Below are 25961 nucleotides of genomic sequence, written 5' to 3'. Positions count from 1 at the left end.
TTTAAATTTCATCACTTCCAGCTGGATGCCAGTAGCTCATGTCTGTTATCCTAGCTATACAGGAGGCTGAGATCTGAGGATACAGGTTCAAAGCCAGACAAGGAAGGAAAGTCTATGAGACTATTATCTCCAATGAATCCCCAGAAAACCAGAAATGGAGCTGTGGCTCAAAGTGGTAGAGTTCTAGACTTGAGCCAAAGAGCTCAGGGACAGCACCCAGGCCCTGAGTTAAAGCCACACCACCAACAAAATAACAACAAAAACAACAATAATATTTAATAGCTAGGTTGATTATAATCTATAGATAAAGAAATCTTGTTATTGACGGTCTGATACAGACACAGAATGACAGAGAAGGTTGGATATATGGCTCAGATAATACAAGTATCTTTTCAATCTAGAGGACTAAGTTCCAACTTCACTTAGTGCCACCAAAATAAAAAATAATTAAATTAAATTAAAGAATGGTAGAGTTGAGATGAACAGAGATTGTTAAGATCAGTGTTAGCTCTATGCAACTTGTGAGCAGAGAATCATTCCTTCTTTCCTTTCTACCTTCCTCCTTTTATTTTCCCTCCCTCCCTCTCTCTTTTCTTTCCTTCCTTCCTTCCTTCCTTCCTTCCTTCCTTCCTTCCTTCCTTCCTTCCTTCCTTCCTTCCTTCCTTCCTTCCTTCCTTCCTTCCTTTGTCCTTTCCTTTGGAAAGACATTTCCAAAATTAATGTTTAGGGCTGGGAATGTGGCTTAGTGGTAGATTGCTTGCCTGGCATGCATGAAGCCCTGGGTTCAATTCCTCAGTACCACATAAACAGAAAAACTGGAAGTGGTGCTGTGGCTCCAGTGGTAGAGTGTTAGCCTTGAGCAAAAGAAGCTCAGGGACAGTGCCCAGGCCCTGAGTTCAAGCTCCAGGACTGGCAAATAATAACAATAATAGTGATGATGATGATGTTCAATTTCCTATGCATCTCAGAATAGTTTATGTCATTGTTAGAATTTCTGAGAACACTAAGGAAATATTTATAGAATTGGTTTATATTTAATTATTTAACATTAAGGATTATCTACATTTTTAAGCCAGAAACTTACTTATTCTATCTCAATCAGTTTCTAGTCCTAATTTAATCTTACTTTAAAAAAAATGATAGTAGAGTTCAGAGAAGATAAACTACTTTGTCTTGCAGGAAAAAGAAACAAAAAATTGGAGGCAAGATATGATTATCACACCTGTAATCCCAGCTACTCAGGAGTCATATATTAGAACTATAGATTCTGGTCAACCTAGTCAAATCTTAGTGAGACTGCCTCAACCTACAAGTTGGTTTTGGCCTATAATCCAAGCTAGCTGGGAAGTACAGATCGCAGGAGTACTGTCTAAGGCTAGTTCCTCACAAACATGCAAGGTTTTATACGAAAAATAACTAAAGTGAAAAAGACTAGAGGCAGACTTTATCCAGTAGAGTGTGCAAAAGTAAGGCCCCAAGTTCAAACCCTGAAATTGAAAAGAAAAAGTTTATTTCCAATTTATATTACTTAAAACAGCATTAAAATGTTCACACCAAAATCAAGGTAGCAAGCCTTGTCTGTGATCAAAGTGAGAAATGTTGTAACATTTTTGTCGCTTTGTTCTGAAATTATTTGGGCCACAAAGAGTGAACATAAATGAACCAGGGTTATTTTGTTCTGTTAGGGAGAAAAACCTATTTATCATCCAATAAAGAAATTATGAGCCCAGCTTTCAGTTCTTTGTTTAAAACAAACTGTCTTGCAGTCTGATTTGCATGCTAATGATGTGAACCGAAGTGTATAATAAATGGGAACAGGAAAGCATAAAGTTGTTCCAGAGAGCAGGTCTGTTTGTTTCCCCTGATTTCTCCCTTAAATGTTGAACTTGAGAACACATCTAGGAGGTAGGCTTATGTGAAAGCTCACACTTTGCCATCACTGAATGGAGTGGTAATGAAGCCAGAGGTTTCCGATTTCTCACTCAGAAAGCAACTGGACACTAGAGGCATTTGAACATCTTTGAAAGGCTGATAGAGTGTAGTAAACAAGAGGCTCACAGAATTCACTCTGTGCAGTGTAATCTCTGAAACCAGCAAGCATGAAGCTGCCACAATTCCTCTTTCTCTCCCCAACTCCCTGCCCCCACCTCCACCCAATTCACCCAGGCAGTTCGTTGGCATGCTTTGTGTTTTGTGCTTTTCATTAGTTTCCTGATTCATTGCTTTGCACATTCTCCATAAATACAACAGCCAAATATAAACGAAATTTTAAATATTAATGTGTGATTAGTGGAAGTGTGTCTTTTGAAGCATTGAACCGCTAGACATTGGAAGAAAACAAAAAACAAAAACACAAACAAATAAAAAAAATCCCACATAATCTGTGTTGTTGAAAGCCTTCCAGTTTCCTTTCATTTACAGCCTTTGAGCCATTTCACAAATTGAAAAGCAACCATCCAGCCATTTCATGTTTAGATTATTATACATTTAAATGGCCTAAGCACCACTATCAGCATGCAGTAGCCCTCTCACAGAGAAAATACTGATTAGAGGTAAATGGAGGAATTCCTTGAAACCAGTATTTGTCCTGTGGGTTATTTTGCCTTTTTCGCTCAAAGCAATTTTGCAGTTTCTAGAGGTATTTTAGGGTGGTGATTTCTGGCATCTAGAAGCTAGAGCCCCAGGGATGTAACTATATATCCCACAATTTATAAGAAAAGTCTTGCACTCACATTCATGCAATAGAATTTTATGGTTAAAAGATTGTTTGCTACCAAAATTGAGAATTCTTTTTTTTTTTAATAGTGGGATTTGAAATTGGGGTCTTGCTCTCACTTGGCTTGCTTGCTTATGAGGGCTGATGATCTACCACTTGAGCCACAGCTCCTCTCTGGCTTTTTGTTGGTTCATTACAGTTGGAGTCTCATAGACTTTGTAGCCTACATTGGTTTCGAGTCTCAATGCTCTGGAACTAAAACTCTTAAGTAGCTAAGATTAAAGGTGTGAGCCACTAGTGCCCTGCTTGCAGATTAAGAGTTCTTCCTCAAATAAGGAAATAAGAACAAAGTGATGTGTTCTGATCCTGAAACTTCTACAAATATAAAAATGTAGGGCCTCTATTACTTTACTAGCATATGAAAAAGCATTTCTATATGCTAGTAATGGCTTAAAACAGTATTTTTCCAAGATTTCATGGATCATGTGTTCTGGCATTGCCTAGGCTGGAGTCTCTACAAGACCCTAGCACTTATGCATCCTAAGTGAAGTTCTCATCTGGAAGACTTGACTAGGGAAGAGTCTGTTTCCAAGCCCATGGGGCTGGATGCATTCCATTGCTTCCAGAATGTCAAAACCAAGGCTTCAGATCTTGCCAGGTATTGCTCTTAACTCCTTGTGTTGTAAGGTAAATCATCCCAGAAGCCACATTTTAAAAGATAGATATTGGAATCTTTATTATACAGTTAACAGGCTTCAGGCTGCCATTGGTTGCAAAGGCCTGCAGCACGCAAATACACATAACTCAGCTAGGAAACATGGCAATGAGGAAAGAAATAACAAGAACAATACCAACAGGCAATTCAGCTCCACTGGAGAGCTGACTTGGGACTCCATGATGACTGGAGATGAGCCAGGAGACAGGACACAGGACACGATTGCGGAGACACACATGGCATAGAGTCCTGGATGCTAGGCTGATCCGGGCCTAAGTAGATCAGAGGCAGGGGGCAGATCCTCAGGAAATTCCAAGTCCCAGGTACTAGACTGACAGATTCAGTAACCTATCACCAAGTGCCTGCCCCTGCCCCAGGGGTCCAGGCATGACCATTACCTGGGAGGCAGGTGATGGGGTGTGGGAGTTTCCTTCTCCCCGGCATGAAGACAAGATGCCAGATCCTACCATCCACCATGTGGCCAATATGGCGCTGGCCAGACCTGACCTTCTTGCTTCATTTGAACCCTTGCTATTTTTCTCAGATCACAACATAGTGGCTTATCTCTTCAAAGACATAATGGAATGTTTTCTTCAAGATGGATGCTAGTGTTCTCCCCTGCTCTCCTTGTAGGGGAGAGATCTCTCCCTGTTCCTTCTCCCCCCACGCCAAAAGATATCCTCGCTTTTCTCCTCTCTTCATTGCCATGCAGCCAGTATGCAAAACCAAAGTTGAATGTCATCAGCACAAGTTTATTCAATGAAAGAGAAAGGAGAAGCAGGAGCATGGCCTGAAATCAACTTCTTAACCCACTGGGAGTGAGGAGGTCACAGATGGAAGCAAAAGACATGAGGGGTAAGGAAAGGCTAATAAGTGGGAATAATCATGACATTTCCAATAATAGATAAAATTTTCCCAGAACTCAAGCATCAGCTTGTTTTATGATCTCGTGTTTCCTGATGAGGACAGCTGGTAGGTATGACAGTTAATATAAAAATTAGATAATTATATTATAATTTACAAGCGAAGTTGAGAATTCTTTTTTTTTTTCAGTAGTGGGATTTAGATTTGGGTTACATGCTTGCTATGGCTGATGTTCTTTACTACTTGAGCCACAGCTCCATCCTGGGGTTGGAAGCAATTCTAGATCCTACCAGTTTCCCCTGTCATCAATCCTATCAGTTTTGATAGCTTACTTAATGAAAAAAAATTGGCCTTTAATCTTTAGAGATAAACTGAGTTAGAATTAGGAAGGCTCATTTATCAATCTAATAGTTGTACTGGGTAACATTGATGTGGGCATAACCATATACATCCCACTATCTTGGATATATTCTGCAAGTGGTAAACAAGTATAAGGGTGGCCTTACGTCCAGAAGAAAGCACTCAAGCAAGGGCAGCCTACCTGAAGCCAGAGAGCATGGCAGCCAGAGAGTGTCTCTGTTTGAGGATTTAGAATTGGTACTGTCAGCTGGGTACTTTTTGAAGGGAGTCAGCATGCTATTTGCACTTCTCAAAGACCACACCAGCGCCAAGGTGAAAGATAGATTATAGGTGTTTGTGCAGTGATATCCAGAGATAATTTCACCACTGACACATGAAACAACTTGAGTGGACCCCAAGACCATTATTACGCTTCCCAGAAAAAGCTCATCTCGAAAGGTTTCATGTAGGATGAGTCCATTTATATAACATGCTTGAGACAATGAAACTATACCTACAGAGAATAGATTTGGGTGAGTAGGGCTGAATACAAAGAGGCAGCACAGGCAATGCTGAAACAGTTCTGCATTGTGAACAGAATGGCAGGCAGGCAAGCCAGTATAGAACATTGCAGAGAATCACACACACACCCCTAAACACATTATTAAAAAATACTAGTATTTTCACTTGCAAGTGATGCTGTAGAAAAATATTCCAGACTGGCTTAAACAAAAGACATTTATTTTATCACAGTTCTGGAAGTCCATGATCAAGATGTCTACAGGTTTGGTTTCTTTGAAGGCTGCTGTTCGTAGACTGTAAATGACCACATTGACATCACGTGGTCCTCCTTTGGTCTGTGTTGCTTGTGACCTAATTTCCTCTTCTAATAAGGAGAACGTTCTGGAGTTACTTGGGGTTAGGATTTCAACATAAAAATGGGGCAGGGCCACAACTAAGTTCATAAGAGGCGAAAACTAAATATGCCTGGAGTCAAGTTACCAACTGTGCTGTTGTCTGTGTCCTGGCTTTGATGTGATACTGTAACTATATAGGTCAAAACCATTCACAGGATATGGATTTAGGAATTTTTTTGTACTATTTTTTAAAACTTCCTATAATTATTTTTAAAAATTAAGTGGTTTCTTTTTTCTTTTTAAAATACAACAGACAGGTTACAGTGGAAAAAAATAAGATGATCGCTGGATCAGTGATCAGATTTGTGAGATTCAGTGTTAACCTTTTGGAGTTAATCAGAGCTGACATTCAAGTGCATTTCTTCAAAGACTAGTAATTAAGCCCCTCCTCTGTTCTGTGTTCATATGCTGTAAAGACAAAGAATATTTGCTGCAAGGTAGAATAGCAGTCTTAGCATCTCTTTCCCCTCTACTCCTCCTCTCCTTCCCTGCCCTCTTCCTCTTCTTTCCCCTCCTTTTCCTCCCCTTAATCTTTTCTCTTCTTCCTTCCTCTTTGTCCTTCTTTCCCACTCCTTCCTTCCGTTTCTCCTCTCTCCATCCCACAAATGCTGTAATATAACCCCAACCCTGTCTTTATAATACTTTGTTGCAGCTAATCTTTGGTGTTCAGAGAACCTTACACAAATTTTGACACATCTTTGTACATGTTCTTCAGGATGTGGTTCCAGGATGTTAAACTCTGGATTTCCCTAAGCAATTTGCTTGCTTGGTGAACTTATTGCTGTTGTGCAATCATCTTCTTCAAAAGAAAACAGAAAAAATAGAGATGATTTTATTACTCTTTAAAGGGTGAGCAGTAGGAAGAATGGTTTGCTGTGACTATAGAAGAAAAATGAATTGATGCATAGGTGACTGAGAAGTTACTAAGTTCTCAGTCTGAGGACTAATTGATATTTGCCTTAGTTATGAATATTCAGAATTCACTTCCTAAATCTATATCAGAAAATCCCTGGGGCCTAATTACTGACCTCTTCATCATTCATTCGGAATAAGTCATTCCTAACCTGTCTGTTATCATAGATGAAAACAGTTGTGACTTTGTAATATCTACATGAGTACTTGAACTCTAGGTCTATAATTTCTGACATCTGATTTAAAGTAATTAAAATTGTGCAAGTAAATTTTTAAATTTATAATAATACATTTATTGTATAAAGTTTGGTCTGAAGTGGTGATCCAAGTTTTAAATCAAACTATCACATTAAAAATGTAATTAAGAAACCTAGTAATAGTGGTTTACTCCTCTAATCCTCAATATTCGAAAGGCTGAGGACTGAGAAGTGAAGTTGCAAGCCAGCCCAAATAGGAAATGTCTGTGAGATTCTCCAATTAGCCACCAAAAAAACAGAAGCAGAGCTGTAGCTCAATTGGTAAGATGTTACCCTTGAGCACAAAAAGCTCAGGGATAGCACTTAGGCTTTGAGTTCAAGTCACAGAACCAACACACACACACACACACACACACACACACACACACACACAAGAATGAAGACACATTAGTATATTATAAATCCTTTGAATATGCTTTGGAAATAAGTATTCTACAAACTAATAATAAAGACAGACTTTGTGTCTATATCTTGGGGTTCATTTCACTAAGCCTCATCTTATATGGTCATTTGTTCATGGCTTTTGAGCTTTTCAGCTCATCTGATAAGATTATCCTATATGTACACTAATTATTACAAATGAGGGAAACCATGCAACCTAAATTTCTTTGGACTGGATAACTTCACTTAATATTAATTTTTCCAAGTCTTTCCATTTCTTCACAAATGGGAAGGTCTTCTTTCTGATGGAAGCATAGAGTTCCATTGTATATATGTACCACATTAAGTGGTCTGTCTTTATTGTTATTGTTTTAAATGTACCATGTGATTTTATTTGTTGTTGTTATTTCCTTTGTATGTTCTTTCCCTTATGGCATACCACCTGTTGTCATTGTACCCTGCATCTTGTTTATACATATGTCTAATCTAGGGAGGGGAAGGGGAATAACAAAATGCTGCAACAAGGACACAGGATGATCTATTGCAACAAGGATACACAGAGGACAGGCAGGGGGGAGGGGGCAGGGAAGAGGGGCGGAATCCAGGAGGGGGGAAGGGAAGGGTTAGTGGGACAAAAACAAGGAAACAAGGAAAGAGGTAACAATGATCCAATGATTGACATATATAGTTACATGCCTTACTCGTAACTATAACCCCTCAGTACAGCATCTTACCAATCAAATTAAAAAATAAGAGAAATAAGTATTCTATCATACATCATGCAGCCACTGAGTTGCTCCCACGTGGCAGGTGTACTTGCCTGAAACACAAGGAAGAATGTCATTTCCTTGCACTCAGTCATGTGATTTAAGTGTGATTGTGCCAGAAAGACTTTATTCCCTATCAAGCATATATGCTGTGCACTGATTATTAAGTGCTGTAGAGGACATTGCAACACACATGTGGTTTTACTTGGGTTTAAGAATCATTTTCCCATGGATAAAAAAAAAATTAGGGGGCGGGGAACTGGGAAGGCAATGATGGTAAGGGGAAACAAAGGAGGAGTGAACAATGATTGATAAGAAATGTACTCATTACCTTGGTTATGTAATTATAACCCCTCTGTACAGTATTTTCACAATTAAAAAAACTTATTAATAGAAAAAACAAAAAATGTATGTATGTTGAAATTGAAAAACAGTGTGAGAAGATGAAGAGGAGTAACAAAGGAGTTGAAATTGATTGGGATATGTTGTATGCATGTATGGAAATACTGAAAGGAAATCCCTTTGTAAAACTAATAAATGTTAATGAAAATGTAAAATGAATACAGTATGGACCAATTAAGCAGCTATTTTTTTGTGTGAAAATACTGTACAGAGGGGTTACAATTACATGAACAAGGGAATAAGTACATTTCTTATCAAGCATTGTTGCCTCCTCCTTCACTTCCTCTTACGATCACTTCCCATCTCCCCCCCCTTCCCCGCCCCTGCCCCCAGTGCCAAAGTTGTAAAGTTCATTTTTTGACTTAAGGTCTTGTACATCTCATTGTTGCGATGGGTCCACCTGTATCCCTATTTAAACAATTTGTTTTTTCCCCTCCCCTCCCCAATTTATACCAACATCATATACAGTGAAAACAGGGGTTATACCATGGAGGAGGGACATACAAAGCAACAAAGAAATAATCTTATAAATATGTTAGAAACAATAGCAAGAAAGAAAAACATTTGAGTCCTTATCTTGGGGTTCATTTCGCCTAATATCAACTTATCTGACCTTTTCTAAGCAGCTCACTTTTTATGACTATTTAAATGACTTCAAAAAATGAAATGTTCAGTGATATCACCAGTGTTGAAAAGGATTTAGTGGTTCTTGTTATTGGAGATCCACATGTTGTAGGCCTAAGCTTTAACTTGATATTAATTAGTAAAAGTAGCCTAGTCCCTCCCCTACGGTATAAACCCCTGTTTTCACTGTATTTGATGTTGGTATAATTTGGAGAGGTGAAGGGAAAAAACAAATTATTTAAATAGGGATACAGGTGGACCCATTGCAACAATGAGTTGTACAAAATGCTATGTTGAAAAATGAACTTTACAACTTTGGCAGAGGTGGGGGGAGTGTAGTTGTGGAGATAGGAGAGCGGGGATGGTAGGGGAAAAGCAAAGGAGGCGGCAACAATACTTGATAAGAAATGTACTCATTACCTTGCTTATGTAATTGTAACCCCTCTGTACACTATTTTCACAATAAAAAAAACTTATTAAAAATAAATAAGTAAAAGTAGCCTAGTATATAGGAACTCCTGTTTTCTGACAGCACCAAGTAATATGCTATTTATCTGATGAAAACTCAATGCTGTAAGATATTTTCTTTTTCTTTTAAAGTTTTAAGGTACTTAGAAAATAATATTAAACCTTTCCTCTTTCCAGACTCTAACCCCAAACAGCAAAACATAGCATACAACAGTTGTCACCCTGAAGTAGAAACTTACCTCTCACTAGTTTCTTAGAAGTGCTGCACACATAAGAGTGACAAGAAATAGGTATTCCCAAACATCTGTGATCAAAGTTGCTTAAACAGCATTCTGAAAAATAAACGCTGAAAAATTACTTGGATCTTAAGTCTTGAGCTTTCACTACTGATTACTCTGAATTTACCATTTCCAACTGTGGAAGATAATTTTATTTTTATTTTTAAAGTTTGCTTTAACTTCATACTTCCCATAACTAAGTCACACACACCATTTCTATGCAGATATCTCTATATCTTATAGGTAAATTACAATTCCTAAGTTAATTATAAAGCATATTTCACTGGAAATATGAGCTAGTAATTCTAACAAGTAGATAAAAGTAAGGAAATAAAATGTGATATTAAGGCTAAGGGTAAATAATAATTCTAGACCCACATCAATTCAGCCACTTATGCTCTTGGAATATTTTACTGTTTATTGAGAAATCAATACACTCTAACTCCACCAAACTGAATTCCCCAATTTGTCATGTTTCTATTACCACTAAAGTTTTAAGTCCCTATTAATTACAATGTTTAGCATATTTTTTAAAAAGCAGAATGCTAAGATATATGTACTGATAACAGTACTTGTGTTTAGTTGGTTTACTGGGGATTGAACTCAGGAATTTTTGTTTGCTAGGCAAGTTCTCGACATCTGTATCAGGAACCTTCTTTTACTGTTGCATCTCAAACTATTTTTCCATTTTAAATAAATACTTAAAAATATATAGTACATAGTAACTGATCAATATTTCTTGGTTGGCTTGAAGGAACAAAAGACAATATTTATACTAGTAGTAACTGTTTAGTAACCTTACTAAACAGTCTTAGTCCTATACTTTGCAAAGCACTTTATAACTTTAGTATATATATTTTTGTTTGTTTGTTTGTTCTCATGCAATTTGTGGGTTATTTCTACTTAAAACTCAAAGGCAGACATGGGGATACAGCTCAGTGGCAAAACACTTTCCTAGTTTGTGGAAGGTCCTGGGTTTAATCCATATCACCACAGGAGAAATAATTTTTTAAAAACTTCAGTGGCAGAGGTTAATCTCTTTTAAATGGTGGACTATTTATCTCATTATATTATAAGAGGTGACAGATTTTTATGGTCAGATGCTGGTGGCTCATGCCTGTAATCCTAGCCACTCAGGAGGCTGAGATTTGATCTCAGTTCAAGCCAGCTTGGGCAGAGAAGCCTTCTTTGAGACTCTTTTCTCCATTAACCTCCAGAAAACTGGAAGTGGAACTGTGGCTCAAAGTGGTAGAGCACTAGCCTTGAACAAAAGAGTTCAGGGACAGCTCATGGGCCCAGAGTTCAAGCCCCACAACCAATGGGGAAAAAAACAAATAAAAGAAAAACAACAACAACAACAACAAAAAGAACAACAAAGAAGTTTCTAACACATTTACCTTTCAGTGTTTTGTAAAGAAAAAAAAAAAGCAAGCAAACAAAAAAGGAAAGAAACAACAAAAAACGATTCTTACAAATTTTCCTTTCAGTGTGTCACAACTTGGGGTCTTGTTGAAGGCATATATGTGAATCAGATGAATGAATGTAGTTTGTTCTTCTTTAAAGGCTTTTCCTATGCAGCCTTTTATAGAAAGTCTGTGGAAAATTACACTCAGCAGTTAATTTCTAGTATGTCTCTCACACGGAAGTTGAGTAATAGATGTAGGTGGGACGAATTAGTCTTGTAATTCCCAGTGTTTGGTCATTTGTAGGCATGCAATACATGAACACTCTGACACATTAAAAATAACAACAACAACAGCTTCAAACCTTTACCACTCCATGGGAGTATGGATACAAACCTTTACCACTCCATGGGAGTATGGATACACAGAAAACCTGGATTCAAGCTGCTTATATTAAAATCATTAAAACATTAGCAATGGTCGAGGACTGGGAAATTTATTTCACCTCTCTTTACTCCATTTATGTGTGAAGCCATTTGTATTAAACTCCTCTTCTCTGTACTTCAGTTATATATGAAGATGTTTAGAACATTGATGGTGCATAATAAATGCATGAAAACTACCAGAGCTGCAATATTGGTTGACAATATTATTGTCCATTTATAGGCTGAATACTGTATTATGTTTTCTAGAATCCACAGATAGGCCTTACCTTGTGTTCCTGAGTGCTTAATGAATGGATTAGAAATGCCATGGCACAAATTATCTGCATAAAGATTTTTTCTTCTCTCAACAGTAGGGCCTACTTTCTCACAGACCAAGTATGGCTTCTCAATAGACCAGTTAGTGTGGTGAACAATCAAGTCTCTGGCTCTGTGCCTTGCTGGTTCCTCTGGTCTTCTTATGAACTTGGAAGTTTACTGAATCTCATGATGTTTTCACTCCTTGTAAAATAGGAATTATGAAGAGTAGTCCATTTTATTTCTCAGATCTGAGTAGCTCAGTTCCTATATAATGACATAATGTTGCTTGGTCCATAATATAGATTCAAGTAGTTCCTCACTAGTCTGGACCATAGAGAATCTTTATATTAAGAGTTTTGCCCACATATACATAAATACACACATGCAGGCGCGCGCTCACACACACACACACACACACACACACACACATACACATACATTTTTTTTTCTCTATACACTTCCAGAAACAAAGAGCATGGACTCAATGTAAAGGAAGAGAGTTGGCTAGACTTACCAGCTCGGTAACTTGGGAGAATTGTTTAATTTGACTTCTTCTTTCATCTCCATAATGTGGATGAGAACACACATCCAATGGCTGTTGATAGCATAAATTATACCATGTATACAAAACACCCCATAAATTTCTGCCACTGTAGGGTTTTAAATATGTAGCAGATAATTTTAATAAAATGCCCTAAAACTACATTTTAGCATATTATCTTATATAATAAGGCCATTATAATTTCATGTTTATTAAAACAATTAATTTCCTCTATTCCCAGTGAGGATAATAACCTAGGAAATAAAGAGAAAATATAAATGGATCACATTACAGAAAATAATAATGACATCCCATGGATGATAGTCTATAGAGATCCAAGAGGTCATTAGCTAAGTATTATAAAAGGAATCTGGAAAGAATTAGATAACTTTGTGATGGATAATATTAATGCTCATTTTTTAAAATGAGCAGGTTTTAATCAAACCTGCTGTCTCTACTGCTCTGCACAAGGATTGTTGCCTCATTCTACGTACAGGTTGTCTGTACCATGGGGCCAAAAGCCACCTGCAGCACAGAGATGGTTGTAGTTTTCTTACTTCCTCTCTCTGGCCCTGGGGAAGCTTTCTTCAGTAATTGATTTGGATTCAAATCAACACTGGGAGGGTAGGAGGAGGAAATGTTTCTGTACCCTGCCAAAATACTGTCTGTTGGACTAAAGTTAACACAAAAGAAAGTTTATAATGTGAAAACCATGAAGAGAACTACCTATGGTTGGTAGAAAGGGGGACGATGAAGAGAATCGGGGGTGGGGGGGGAAAGCCATGGCCTTCATGAAGCTGGCTAAACACTTATGCAACAGTGAAATTTATGCAAAGATGCATAGTTTTATATTCTGACTCGATTCATTTTTAAACAAATACGTTTATTACAAATAGTCGATGTTTTGTAATCATGAATAGTAATGCTTTAGTATAACCTATTTATTCATTCAGCCTTTACCTAAAACATTATGTAAGGCTGACAATTGTGGAATACATAAAGCAATTCAGAATGTGAAGTATCTTTTTTACTTATTTATTTTGCAATATTAGAACACAGGACTTTTTATATGGTAGGCAAGAGTTCTACCACTGACTTCAGCTTAGCCTTGGATGCTTCAAGACCAAAAAAAAAATCTAGATAGCCCACTCTAGCTTGAAATTTGCAGTCCTTCCTCTATTTCCTTAGTTCTGGGCATATTTCAGACATATGCAATCAGTAGTAGGTGAATAATAACATGGAATGTAGGCCAGAAGGTACCATTTCTTCATACTTACATTGTTATTATTCACTTTTAATTTCAGGCTAAGATTTGTCATTGTTAAAATTTGGAATTCACAAACGTAATGACTCTTCATTTTGGGGTCCAAATTAAATGAAGTAATAGTAGAGACAAAGAAAGTTGTGCAAAAATGTGTTATACAAGTGATATTTGCATAGTTGTTTTTTTAAAAACCAGTAAACTCCATAAGGTATACGGTCAAAATAATATTTTTTTTCAATATAAGCTGGAGGAAAAAGTAAATAAAATAAAATAAATCCTGAGGGAATTAAGGTCTGGATAATGAAGACTGAGGGACAGGAGAATTAAAATGATTTTTGATGGGTTCAAAGGAGGACATTTTTTCCTTTTCTTTAGTGGAACTTGATTTTGAATTTGGGCTTGCTTGGCCGGTGCTCTACCAGTTGAGCTTTGCTTCCAATTCTGCTTCTTGTTAATTATTTGGAAATGCAGTCTAGAGAGCTTTCTGCCCAGGCTTCCCTTGAGCCAAAATCCTCAATATTTAAGCCTTCTACGTAGCTAGGATGACAGATGAAACAACTGGTATCTGATGTTCAATGTTTGAGGTAGTCTCACTTTCTTTCTAGCCTTGTACTTGGTCCATAGTCCACCTGTTTTAGGATTCCAGCCACAGTTAGGATGAGAGGTGCACACCACTGTGCCTAGCTATTGGCTGAGAAGGGATCTTGACTATATGCCTGGAATTGCTTCAAATCTCAGTCCTGATCTCAGCTACCAGTGTAGCTAGGATCACAGGTGTGTGAGTTATGGGCAGCTGACAGGGAAAGCAATGCTAAAAGACAACTTTATTGGAAAGTCTAGAGTCACAGCAAGCAAAAATGTGGTAATGTGCCATTCGTGGTGGGTAGCAACCTTGGAGAACCTGCTTGTCATATGTAGAACAATGCAGCTTTACAATGAAAATGATTACTGAAGAAATCTTCCCACAGCTAGGTATATATTAATTATAATACCTAGCAGAAGAAAGCACGTTCATTTTGAAAGCATTCTCCAGTACTTACATAACTCTCAAGAAGAGAAGAAAGACAATGGGAAAACAGCCTCTATTTTAGAAATAATTTTTCCTCTAGTTCAGAGATTTTTTTTCAGAGCACATTAATTTGAGCATGAGATTCTTTAGTTATTAAGAGGTAACTGCTGTAAGACTCTGCCTTTCCATTTTGAATTAAGAAAGTCAGGGAACTTGTAATGCTTTATTTGAAAAATGAACGAGAGCTGGTTATCAATGAAAGGACTGTAGCACCTGTCAGGAAATATAAAATTATTCAAAATGGTCAACACAATTATCATTGGGAGCTGGTATTATTTAAATGAATCTTTTGAGTCAGAGAAAACACTTGGTGTTAAGATTTTAACTGCTGCTTTATTACTCCCCTTGGTGTTGAGAAATTGAAAAGAACTTTTCATCATCTAAAAAATATTTGAACAAAAACATTTTTACATACCAGCAGTGTCATCATTGTTGTGCCTTTTTTTACAGATAACAGTGAAAAGGGTCAAGTGATTTATTTTCAATTTATTAAATATTCTTTTATATATATTTTTATTGTAAAGATACTGTACAGAGGGGTTACAGTTACATGCATAAAGGAATATGTACATTTTCCTCTAGAGTATTTTTAACCTCTCCTTTGCTTTATTCCTACCATTCCTTCCCTCTCCACTTCCCCAACTCCTCCTCACTTTCCCTGCCCGAAGTTATAATGTTCATTTTCAAAATAGTGTCTTGTACATCTCATTGCTACAATGTGTCAACCAGTATCCTTATTTCAGCATTTTGTTATTTCCCTTCCCCTCCCCAAATTAGAAAAATGTATATACAAGATGTAGGGCACTGGAATTAAATACAGTGAAATCAGGGGTTATACTCTGGGGGAAGAACATACAAAAGAAACAAAAAAAAATCACATAGTACATTATAAGTACATTAAAAATAACAGCAAGAAAGGTAAAACCTGTGTGTCCCTATCTTGGGGTTCATTTCATTTAGCATTAACTTATATGGTCATATATACATAGCTTTTGACCTTTTCTGCTTGTCCTAGACATATACTAGTTATTGCAAATAAGGAAAATCACGGGACCTATGTTTCTTTGGGTCTGGCTTACTTCACTTAATATTTTTTTTCCAACTCTTTCCATTTCCTAACAAATGGAAGATCTTCTCTCAATCCATGGGCTTTCTATTGATTTAGCTAGCTATGTCCTTTGTCACGCAGAACCTCTGCAGTTTCATTCAATCCCAATTGTCTAGCCTTTTTTTATTTATTGTGTTTCTGGGTCTTTATTAAGAAAATTTTGGCCTGTGCTAAGAAACCCTAGAGTTTTTCCTATTCCTTCCTGTAAGGTTTTCGGGGTGTTTGCTTTGACTGCCAAGTCTTTGATCCATTTGGAGTTGATTCTGGTGCAGGGTGATATATAAGGATTTAGTTTTAGTTTTCTGCAGGTGTTTAACCAATTTGGCCAGCATCATTAATGAAGAGGCTGTCTTTCTTCCATTTTAATGTTTTAGCTCCCTTATTGAGGATTAGGTGGCTATAGGTCTGTGGGTTCATTTCAGGGTCTTCAGTTCTATTCCATTGGTTTTCAGGTCTGTTCTTGTGCCAGTACCAAACTGTGTTGATTACAATGGCTTTGTAGTAGAGTTTGAAATTTGATATTGATATTCCTCCAGCAATGTTCTTTCTGTTAAAGATTGCTAAAGAATGAAATTGGGATATTAATGATGAATTTGTAGATAGCCTTTGGCAGTATTGCCATTTTAATGATGTTAATCCTCCCTATCCATGAGCATGGGAGGTTTTTCCACTTCCTTAGTTCTGCTTTAATCTATTTATTAAGTATTCTGATCTTATTTAATGTTTTTGAAATACTGCATTAACATATTCCCATGTAATATATATATATATATAATACTATTTTTATTGTTTATAGCTTTTTTGTGAGGTTGAGAATCAAACACATATTCTACTCCTCATTACATTCCTCCAACTCTTTTTCTTATTTTTTTTAATTGTTGAGGTAGAGACTCTATAACTTTGCTCAACTGACCTTGAGCTTGTGATCCTCTTATCTCCATCTCCTAGTAGAAGGGATCACAATCAGAAATCTCTATGCCTAGCTTATTATTTATGATTTTTTGTCTTGTTTTCCTTTAGGAGTTGGGGATTAGAGCCTAAGCCTTGCATATGGGAGTTAAACCATCTATCACTTATCTCACCACCCTTCCCAATCATTTATAACTTTAAATAGAAATTTCATGTAATATTCTGCAACAGGATTTTTTGTTTGTTTGTTTTGGGGTTTTTTGTTGTTTGTTTTTTGTTTTTGTTTTTTTGCCTGTCATGGGGCCTGAACTCTGGGCCTGGGCGCTGTCCTTCAGCAATTCTGTTCAAGACTAGTACTCTATCACTTGAGCCACAGTGTCACTTCTGGCTTTTTCTGCTTATGTGGTGCTGAGGAATCGAACCCAGGGACTCATGCATGCAAGGCAAGCAGTCTATCACTGAGCCACCTTCCCAGTCCCTCTGCAATAAGTTTTTGAGTTTTGTGTTTGAATTTTGTCACGTCCTTAGGATCAATAATTGTTTTCTTTTTAAAATCCTAAACTTTAAATCTGTTATTGCTTCTAGCAGAATAAGAAAGAAAGAAAGAAAGAAAGAAAGAAAGAAAGAAAGAAAGAAAGAAAGAAAGAAAGAAAGAAAGAAAGAAAGAAAGGAAGGAAGGAAGGAAGGAAGGAAGGAAGGAAGAAAGAAAGAAAGAAAGAAAGAAAGAAAGAAAGAAAGAAAGAAAGAAAGAAAGAAAGAAAGACAGAGGATATATTTATTCATTAATGATGGTGAATTCAATGTAGATAGTGGTGATTGGGAAGAGATGAAAATAGATGGATTTCACATACTGTATTGCAACAAAGTCAATAAAAGTTGTCTTGAGTATACAGTCCACAAAGAAGAAAGCTAAGAAAGACACTGGGCTTCTTGTATGCATTCGGCGTAGATGTCCTTAGGAACTACCTTCCCTTCCACTTTTCCCTTTGTTTCTCATGGAAAGCAGACAGAGAGTGGATAGTTGAGAAGGAAGGGAGGGAGGGAAAACAAAGGACAAAAGGACATAACCAGATGACATAACTTCTGGTAACAGTAAAATACTCTCTGCCTCTGAAGTACCTCTGCTAGATTTAAAAGTTTTATATACATCAAATGCACTGGGATACACCTGGGACTCTTTAAAAGGCTGCAAAGATTTTGTGAAGATGTGTCCTCTGGTATATGATACTTAACCTCCTCTAAATAAAGCTGGAAGCTCATCAAAGGGCTATCTATCCATTTTTAATTGTGAGTGACAGTGTACCAGGGTAGAGACAATGCCCCTAAATATATTGATAGTAGAATGACAGTATTAGTTTTACTTAAAAAAAAAAAACAATTGCCAAGTCTGAGAATGGAACTGAGAACTTTGTACTCACTTGGCTGGTGATCTACCACTTGAGCCATACTATCAGTCATCAGTCCTAGTTTTTGCTGCATAATTCGAGATGGAATCTCATAGATTTTTTGTGCCTGGGTTTGACTTTGAAACTTGATCCTTTAAATCTCAGCTTTCTGTAGCTAAGATTATAAGCTTGAATGCTAATGCTTATCTAGTTTTCGCTCTTACAATTAGTAATTCATGCCTAGAATGGTGTAATTTTGCAGTCCTATGATATAAACATGAATTTTATTTTTCAGAAAAAGAATTGTCTAAAATGATACCATTAGGAGGTATAGGTTCACAATTTCTTATATCTTATCAAAAACTCTAGCTACCTTATATTGGAACTTAGAAAAAATAATTTAGAAGCATAATGTCTTGGGAACTAACTGCTTGTACTTACACCAATAATTATCAAGTTTTAAAGCTTTGTTAACAAGGATTATTTATCAAGAGTTAGGATAGATCAACACTCTAATATACAATAAGGGAATTATATGCAGAGTTGCTCTCTGTCTCCTTTTTTTTTTAAGTTGTGGGTGCTTTGGTGTCTGGGTTTTGTTTGCTTGTTTATTTTTTTGTTTTGTTTTTCCTTTTGCTTGTTACCTATTTCTTTCAGATTTAGAAAATCATCTTGCCTAGTGTCGACAAAGATTTGTATATAATAGTATACAATTCTTTTTTGTTTCTATGCCAAGTTTGAACACTCTAAGTAGAGGGCTTAAGGATTTAATCCTCTAATTGTCCAAAAGGCTGAGAGTCTTAAGAAGCTTACTCTAGAGTTGAGTTTTGCTATAATTTTGTTTTGTGTGATTAAAGTTGAGGACCCAGTCTATGTTTGGCAGTGGTCAATGGCTGTTTTGGTACTCAAGTGCCAGTCTGATACCTTATTATTTTTATTCTTCTGCCATCTTTAAAGTGAACATGAGGTAAAGGATTTTTAGAGTCTAAAAACTCTTTTAACTGGGCTGGGAAGGTGGCTCAGTGGTAGAGCTCTTGCCTTGCATGCATGAGGCCCTGGGTTCGATTCCCTAGCACCTCATAAGCAAAAAGGAAAAAAGCCGGAAGTGGCGCTGTGGCTCAAGTGGTAGAGCGCTAGCCTTGAGCTCAAGAACTGAGGGAATTCAGGCCCACCACTGGACCCAAAAAAATCTCTTTTAACTGTCACAGACACATGGTTTCTATACTATAGGGTCATCCTGCAATCCTAGTGTGAACAACCAATGTAGGTGTTCTCTCTAATTTTCTTTCAGGAATGTCTACCACAGGACCTCTTGGAATGGGTAGTACAACCACCAGTACCACCCTTAGGACCACAACCTGGAGTGCAGGACGTAGCACCACCCCATCAGTACCTGGAAGGAGAAACCGGAGTACCAGCACCCCATCTCCAGCTGTAGAGTTACTTGATGATGTCACTACACACCTGCCCTCAGCACCCTCCCAAATCCCAGCGCAGGAAGAGAGCTGTGAGGCTGTGGAAGCCAGAGAAATCATGTGGTTTAAGACTCGTCAAGGACAAGTAGCAAAGCAGCCATGCCCTGCAGGAACCATAGGTAAACCTGTCCAGTCCACAAAGTTGAAAGTGACTTTTGTTGTTGTTGTTACTATTTTGACTTCCTTTTCTGGGATTTTTTTTTCTTCTCTTCTCTTGTCCTTTTTTTCCCCTTTTGATTCCTATTAACTACCTATTTTAATATTGTAATCTGAACTCAGCTAAATTACAGTGAAAGCAATACATTTCAGAGGCAGAAAATGCAACCTGTGGAAGGGACAGGTGAAAGTTTGGCACGAGTTTCTGGGCGAGCCTTACTTTTCAGGCAGTGCCAAGTCTTGGAATCAAATTACAATGAAACTTAATGCCTGGACTCCTTTCTCACCTACCTCCTCTTTCCTCTTTCTGCTAGCTGGCTCTATTTACAACATTCCAGCTGTGGTCAGTAGTGGTTGTAGAAAATTAAGTAGAGTATATCTGGATGAGATGATGGCCACCGAACCACCTCTTAGCATTATACAAATAGCAAGCTAGCCATCTCTACCAGTCACCATAATATCTTAATGCTCAAAGACTCTCAACAGTGTCAAAAACCAATCTCTATAAGCCAGATTTGCAGGGAACAGTTAAGAACTAGAAAGCCTTTCACTTGTTCTACTATGGATTCAACTTATCTTCCCAAATTGCAATCATGTCGTTACTTACCATTTGAAGACAGAAATATTCCAATTTCACCATTGCTATATACAATGATCTTCTTAAAATAATATTTGGCACATCCCAGAAACAATTGCTTTATTTCCTTTATTCCCTTTATTCCTTTTTTAACAGAGATACCATTTATATAAAAGCTCCAATATGGGGACACACTATTCCAAATTTTATGAAATATTAGAGTGGGAGGAGCATCAGAGTATATTGATTTATATAACTGTGCATATTTATCTTTAGAAAATAGCTAAAAAATATTCAGCATTTTACTTCCATTTTTGAAAATGAGAACAAAGGTCATTTCTAAAGTTTTCTGTGGTGTTGAAATCAGTCATTCATGATGTCTTCTGTCTTTGCTCAGAGACTCAGTTCCTTCATCTCTAAGAGAAGTAATAATAGCTTCCCTACTTGAGAGATTTCTTTTGAAGATTAGGGAAACACTTTATTTGAAAGCACTTTGCACTACCAATATATGTCATTATTGTCCTGTGAAAATTGGGGACAGGTTTTAAAGCAAACCCTCTGAAGCCATCAACAGTCTTAAAGATTATAGTCCTCTTTTTTTTTTTCTTTCTCCTTTTACCATTTACTCTGCTTTGGTCTGGTCCTGACTTTTATTTTTTTTTTTTTGTCTTTTCTTTCCTCTTTCTTTTCACTTGAATTATAGCCATTGCTTCTTCCCAACCTCTCCATCTCACCTTCAAATTCATCCTACATTCAGCCACCAGAGTTTTCCTTATAAAGCCTAAATCTACTGACTTCCCTTTTCTTCTTAAGGGTCTTCACTGTTTTCCCAGAACACACATATATGACCAACACAGGACCTTATGTTTTGACTCTAGGCCTCCCTTTCCAGATGTTTGCAATACACTCTCAAATAACTTCAGTTAAAAACCTTGACCTCACCCAATATGGCATCATTTTCTTCTACTTGGAATTTTCTTCAGCATTTTGCTTTTCAGGAAGCAAACAATACCCCTGTAAACAGATTTCTTTAAGACTCAACTATTGTCTTGGCTCCGCAGAATTCACCAATAAGCACCTGAGGGCAGGTTGCACTTGGATACCATCCATGCATTTCTTCCCCATGGCCTGCAGAGTTGCCCACCAGTGCTTTAATATATCCAGTGGTTGTGTTTATAACATTTGTTCTATGCTAGCTGCTTGCCAGGCACTGTGTCTGACATTTAATGGACATTATCTCAATTAAATTATATATCATATCTGCTGTGGCTTATCTTTAAGCATATTAAGGATATGAAATCATGCTAATGAAAATGGACTTTTTGAAATGGACATATTTATTTCCTTATTGCAGGTGTGTCAACTTACCTTTGCCTTGCTCCGGATGGAATCTGGGATCCCCAGGGACCAGACCTCAGCAACTGTTCTTCTCCTTGGGTCAATCACATAACACAGAAGGTAAATCTGGGGAACAGTATAGGAAGGCTTTATTAAATCTACATCCTTTGCGGTTGTTGATTATAACTGCAGAAAGCAAAAACCAAGATAATTTTAAAAATGAATATGGAATATTGTTCTCATATTTCTTTCAGATTTAAAGACAACTTCTAATGTGCTACGTTCTATTCTAGAATTCAGTTGTTTGTTGTTATTGTTTTCTTTGTTTTGACACAAGGGAGCTTGAATTTAGGGCCTTGCTGTGGATAGGCAGGTGCTCTGTTGCTGAAGCATGCTCTAGGCCTTTCTTTGAGTTGGTTATTTTTGAGATAAGATCTTGCAGCTTTCTCCAAGCATGCACTGAGATACGATTTGCTTATTTTATGCTTTCTATTCTAACTGGTATGACAAGCATACACCATCCCACCCATCTGTTTTTCTGTTGAGATGGAGTCTCAATGACTTTTCTGTCCAGGCTGCAGAATTCAGTTGTTTTCAAAATGCAAATCCATGAGTTTCCTCTAAGCTAGGCTAGTACAGCTTACAATAACTGTATTATTAATAAAATTTCTATGCTTTTGTGAGCTAGGGATATAAAAGTCCACAAGGCTTTATAAATCAAGCAAGCAAAATGCCTAGCATACATACATATGGATTTTTCCTGTGGAAATATAATAATTATAATAATAAAAAATTCTACCTTTCGACTCTTAAGTCATTTGAAAAATATTCTGTAACCTAATCATTTATCAGTGCTAAAATACACACATGTGTGACAGAATCTTGCAGACTTGAATTTGCAGGGCTTATTTGGTTGCAATATGTTGAACATTTTTATTATTAATGCACTGTGGGGCTTTGAATTGATTTCATTACAAACAGAGACCAGATGTGCATTTATGCCAAAAGGGCTGTGGGATGAATCCTTATTATAGCAATTTATGTGGATTTATGCACTCCTAAAATGGAGAGTCCTTCTATGGCACATTAGCTATGCTGAGGAATTTCTGAAAGAGATTTTCCTGAGAAATATTACAAATGATGGCCTTCCTAAAAGCCTGCCTGTGCCATTTGCTCTTCCCTCTATTTGTTTTTAACCAGGCTTATCTTCAATAATATACTGGATAATAATCCATAAATATCTACCCAGCAGATGAGCCATAACTATCTATTTACTCTAAATCATGGAAGAATAGTGTTATATTGACTCTAGTTACCCTCTTACATATGCATCTCCATACTTGTTGCTATTCATAATGATGCTTCTCCAATTTCAGTACTGTTCCTGCCACAGTTTTTATGTCCCTTGATTTTATTACCAAGTAGCTCAGACCCCAGGGCAAATAACTCTTGTTGAATGTGATCAGATTAAGAGATCAGTAGCATATCTTTTTACATTAGCAACTTAAAAAAATACTCCCTAGATACTTAGCCCAAGGGTTAATATAAATTCAATAATAATTCACCTAAAAAGCTGAGTGTTTTCATGATAATTTCCAAATATGGCTGGACTATTTCATTGCAGAAATTACTGGGTGACTTGAACTGATTATCATAGTTAATTCCTTTCTTTCCTCTGCAGCCCTGCTAATCTTAGGACAAAAGAGATAATTCCTTTCAAAGACCAGACAGCTGTTGCACATTTGATTTATGGAAGGATGGGGTTTTTTTTGTTTGTTTGTTTTGCAATAAACACATCCTGTTCTCCCACAACATTCCAGCTTAATTATGATGAGTCTGTACAGTCATGTTAGAATATATTATATTAAAATTAGAGAATTTAGTCCATGGAAATCTGTCACAATACTTGAAATTTATAAACACTTCAGAGTGTGTCAGGAGGCTTTTGTGCTATCCAAAAAGTGGCTGGGTGTGGGGGTAGGGGCTCAGTGATAAAGCTGGCATGGACAACAGGCCTCCTCTCACCCTGATGGAACCTGGAATACCTTATAAGTACCTTGTTTTACAATACCCATCTAATCTGTTAGTATTTCATGGCTCTGTCCAACTTTGTACATGATTGTATCACTTATACATTTATTTATGACTAATTTAGTACCAGTGATCGCTTTAAGCTGATTTCATTACTACAAAACCCTTGTACTTTTAAACATTCCCATTGATGAAATCAGCAGACGAGACTCCACAGGCAGGATTCAGTTATTTGTCCATTTCTTTCTCCCTCCTCTGAAGGCATCTCTTGGATCAGCACTGATATTCCAACAACGGATACAGGCTTTGTTTACACTAGGATTGATACCGCATAGACAAACTACAGGGAACAGAGCAGGAACCAGAGCCATCTGTTACTAGTCCTAGCTTCACCAGATCAAAGGAGTGACCAAACACTGGAAGCAGAATGTCTTCCTCCAAAATAAAGGGTGGGGAGTGAGGAGTGCAGCATGGCCATTGCTAGGATTTGAAACATATCTGCCCCAATCCTCAGGTTGTCTCCACTTTTTTAGTCTTGGCTCTCCTTCCTTACACATCTCTCTCCAATCACCTCAACTCTCTTTCGTGTCTTCCCCATTCTTCATGTACGTCATTAAAAGAAAACAGTTATATATATATATATATATATATATATATATATATCTTGGTGGGTTGTGCATGCATGTCTTCTGGAAGATGAGGCCCCTTGTGTCTGTTTGGATTGCTGTAACATATATTCATAGACTAGGTAGCTAATAACAGAAGTTTGTTTCCTATGTCTAGTATCTGGAAATTCTAAGAAGCCAGCAGATTCAGTGTCTCCATTAGGAGACTTCTATTAAAAAAATAAATTGGCAGCAACTTCTTATTGTATCCTCATGTGATGGTAGGGACCAAGAAGCTAATAAGTCTCTAATTCCATTCACAAATGCAGAGCCCTCATGATTCAATCACCTCCCTGAATTCCTGAATTTTTAATGTTAGTTAATTGAGGATTAGATTTCAGTATGCATATTATGGGTTTCAACATTAGCATTCAGGCCATAACAATCTCTTTTGTGTCTTTACAAGGCCTCGAATGAAATCCTGGGGAATATAAAGAAAAGTGCATTGGCCTGATGTTCTTCATAGTTTAGTCATAGTGGACAAGTGGACATAGTGTCTCAAGTTCCTCATCTGTAAAATAGAAAACACCATTACATTCATATGAGCATTTGTTCCATGTTTATCAGCACTATTTCAGACACTAATTATATACAAGTCAATTAATTAGGACACAAGTTTATTTGGAAAAAGCAATAATAAGATTTGCATTCTTTTTACAGGAATGAATCATGCTGCTTTTCTTTAGCAGCCATCTAAGAGCTGCAAGTGAATTTTGACTACTTTCATAATGTAACCTTAAGAATTAAATGTTATGAGAAAGGGGGGATTATGTTTTACTGGAAAATGTAAGCTTTAAATGTAAATATCAGATTCATGAAGAAATTCATTACAGATTCACTAGAATAATTGCTCAATGATGCTATTTAATAAGAAACACAATTGTTAAAGAAAAATTAAAAGCACCCAAAGGGACCATATCCCAAGTAAGAGGGGGTGATCAGTAGGTAGGTGGACGGAAGAGTTGATGGGTATAGGTGGATGAACAGATGGGTGGAAAAGTAGACAAAAAAAAGACATGGATAAATAGATACATCTTCAAATTGTCTCCAAAGCATTTTCCAGGTTTTTTTTATTGAAGGGCAGTAAATTGGCTTGGGATTTTGCTTCTGAAATAAATGTGATAAAATACCCTGTTTTCTCACCTTCATAATAACTCTGGCAACAGTTTGATCTGTAGACTGGACTCAGTTCTTCCAAACAGTTTATATTTTCTACTTTGCATACTTTTGAAAAATTCATCGCACTTTATCCTCTCAGCAGTCTTCTTTTATTTACAATCCCATCACATCACAGTTTTGAGTAGCTTCTTTATTACTTGCATGCATAGTAAGGTATGCTTCCCACTACATGGCCAGATCCAGCTATTATGTAAAGAATTGGCTGAATTGTCACAGGCAAATTCTCTATTTGCAATAAAGGAAACCCCTTTTGGTTTTGCACAAACACTGGCTACTCAGAGATTTTCAGACAATAAGATGTTATTCCTGCAATTTTAAAAGACAGTTGTGGAGATCTAGAAGTGATATTGCTATTTTTCTATTATAAAATAAACCAGGTATTTACCCTGAAAGATTAGGCTGAATCTTGTTTATTGCATTGTAATGTCCATTTTCACTTTCTTCTATGGAAAATGGAAGGCAGGTTAATGGTTTCTTA

At 37.0% G+C, this 25961-nt stretch overlaps 1 protein-coding gene across 25 annotated transcripts in view; it reads left to right on the top strand.

Annotated features, from left to right (window-relative positions):
* The window catches only part of Adgrl3 (adhesion G protein-coupled receptor L3), a 735816-nt gene that overhangs the window by 546003 nt on the left and 163852 nt on the right, over window positions 1-25961 (top strand). For all 25 annotated transcript variants that reach the window (XR_011369974.1, XM_070012589.1, XM_070012578.1 and 22 more), the window contains 2 exons: window positions 19354-19656; window positions 21625-21728. Coding sequence is in view for 24 of the 25 variants with exons in the window: in XM_070012589.1 (XP_069868690.1) it covers window positions 19354-19656; window positions 21625-21728 (407 nt within the window). In the remaining variant the exon portion in view is untranslated. The remainder of the gene's footprint in view (window positions 1-19353; window positions 19657-21624; window positions 21729-25961) is intronic.

The sequence above is a fragment of the Dipodomys merriami genome, unplaced genomic scaffold (assembly GCF_024711535.1).
Source record: "Dipodomys merriami isolate MVZ:Mamm:240054 unplaced genomic scaffold, mDipMer1.0.p SCAF_9, whole genome shotgun sequence".
NCBI lineage: Eukaryota > Metazoa > Chordata > Mammalia > Rodentia > Heteromyidae > Dipodomys > Dipodomys merriami.
This window is presented reverse-complemented; position numbering and strand designations above follow the sequence as displayed.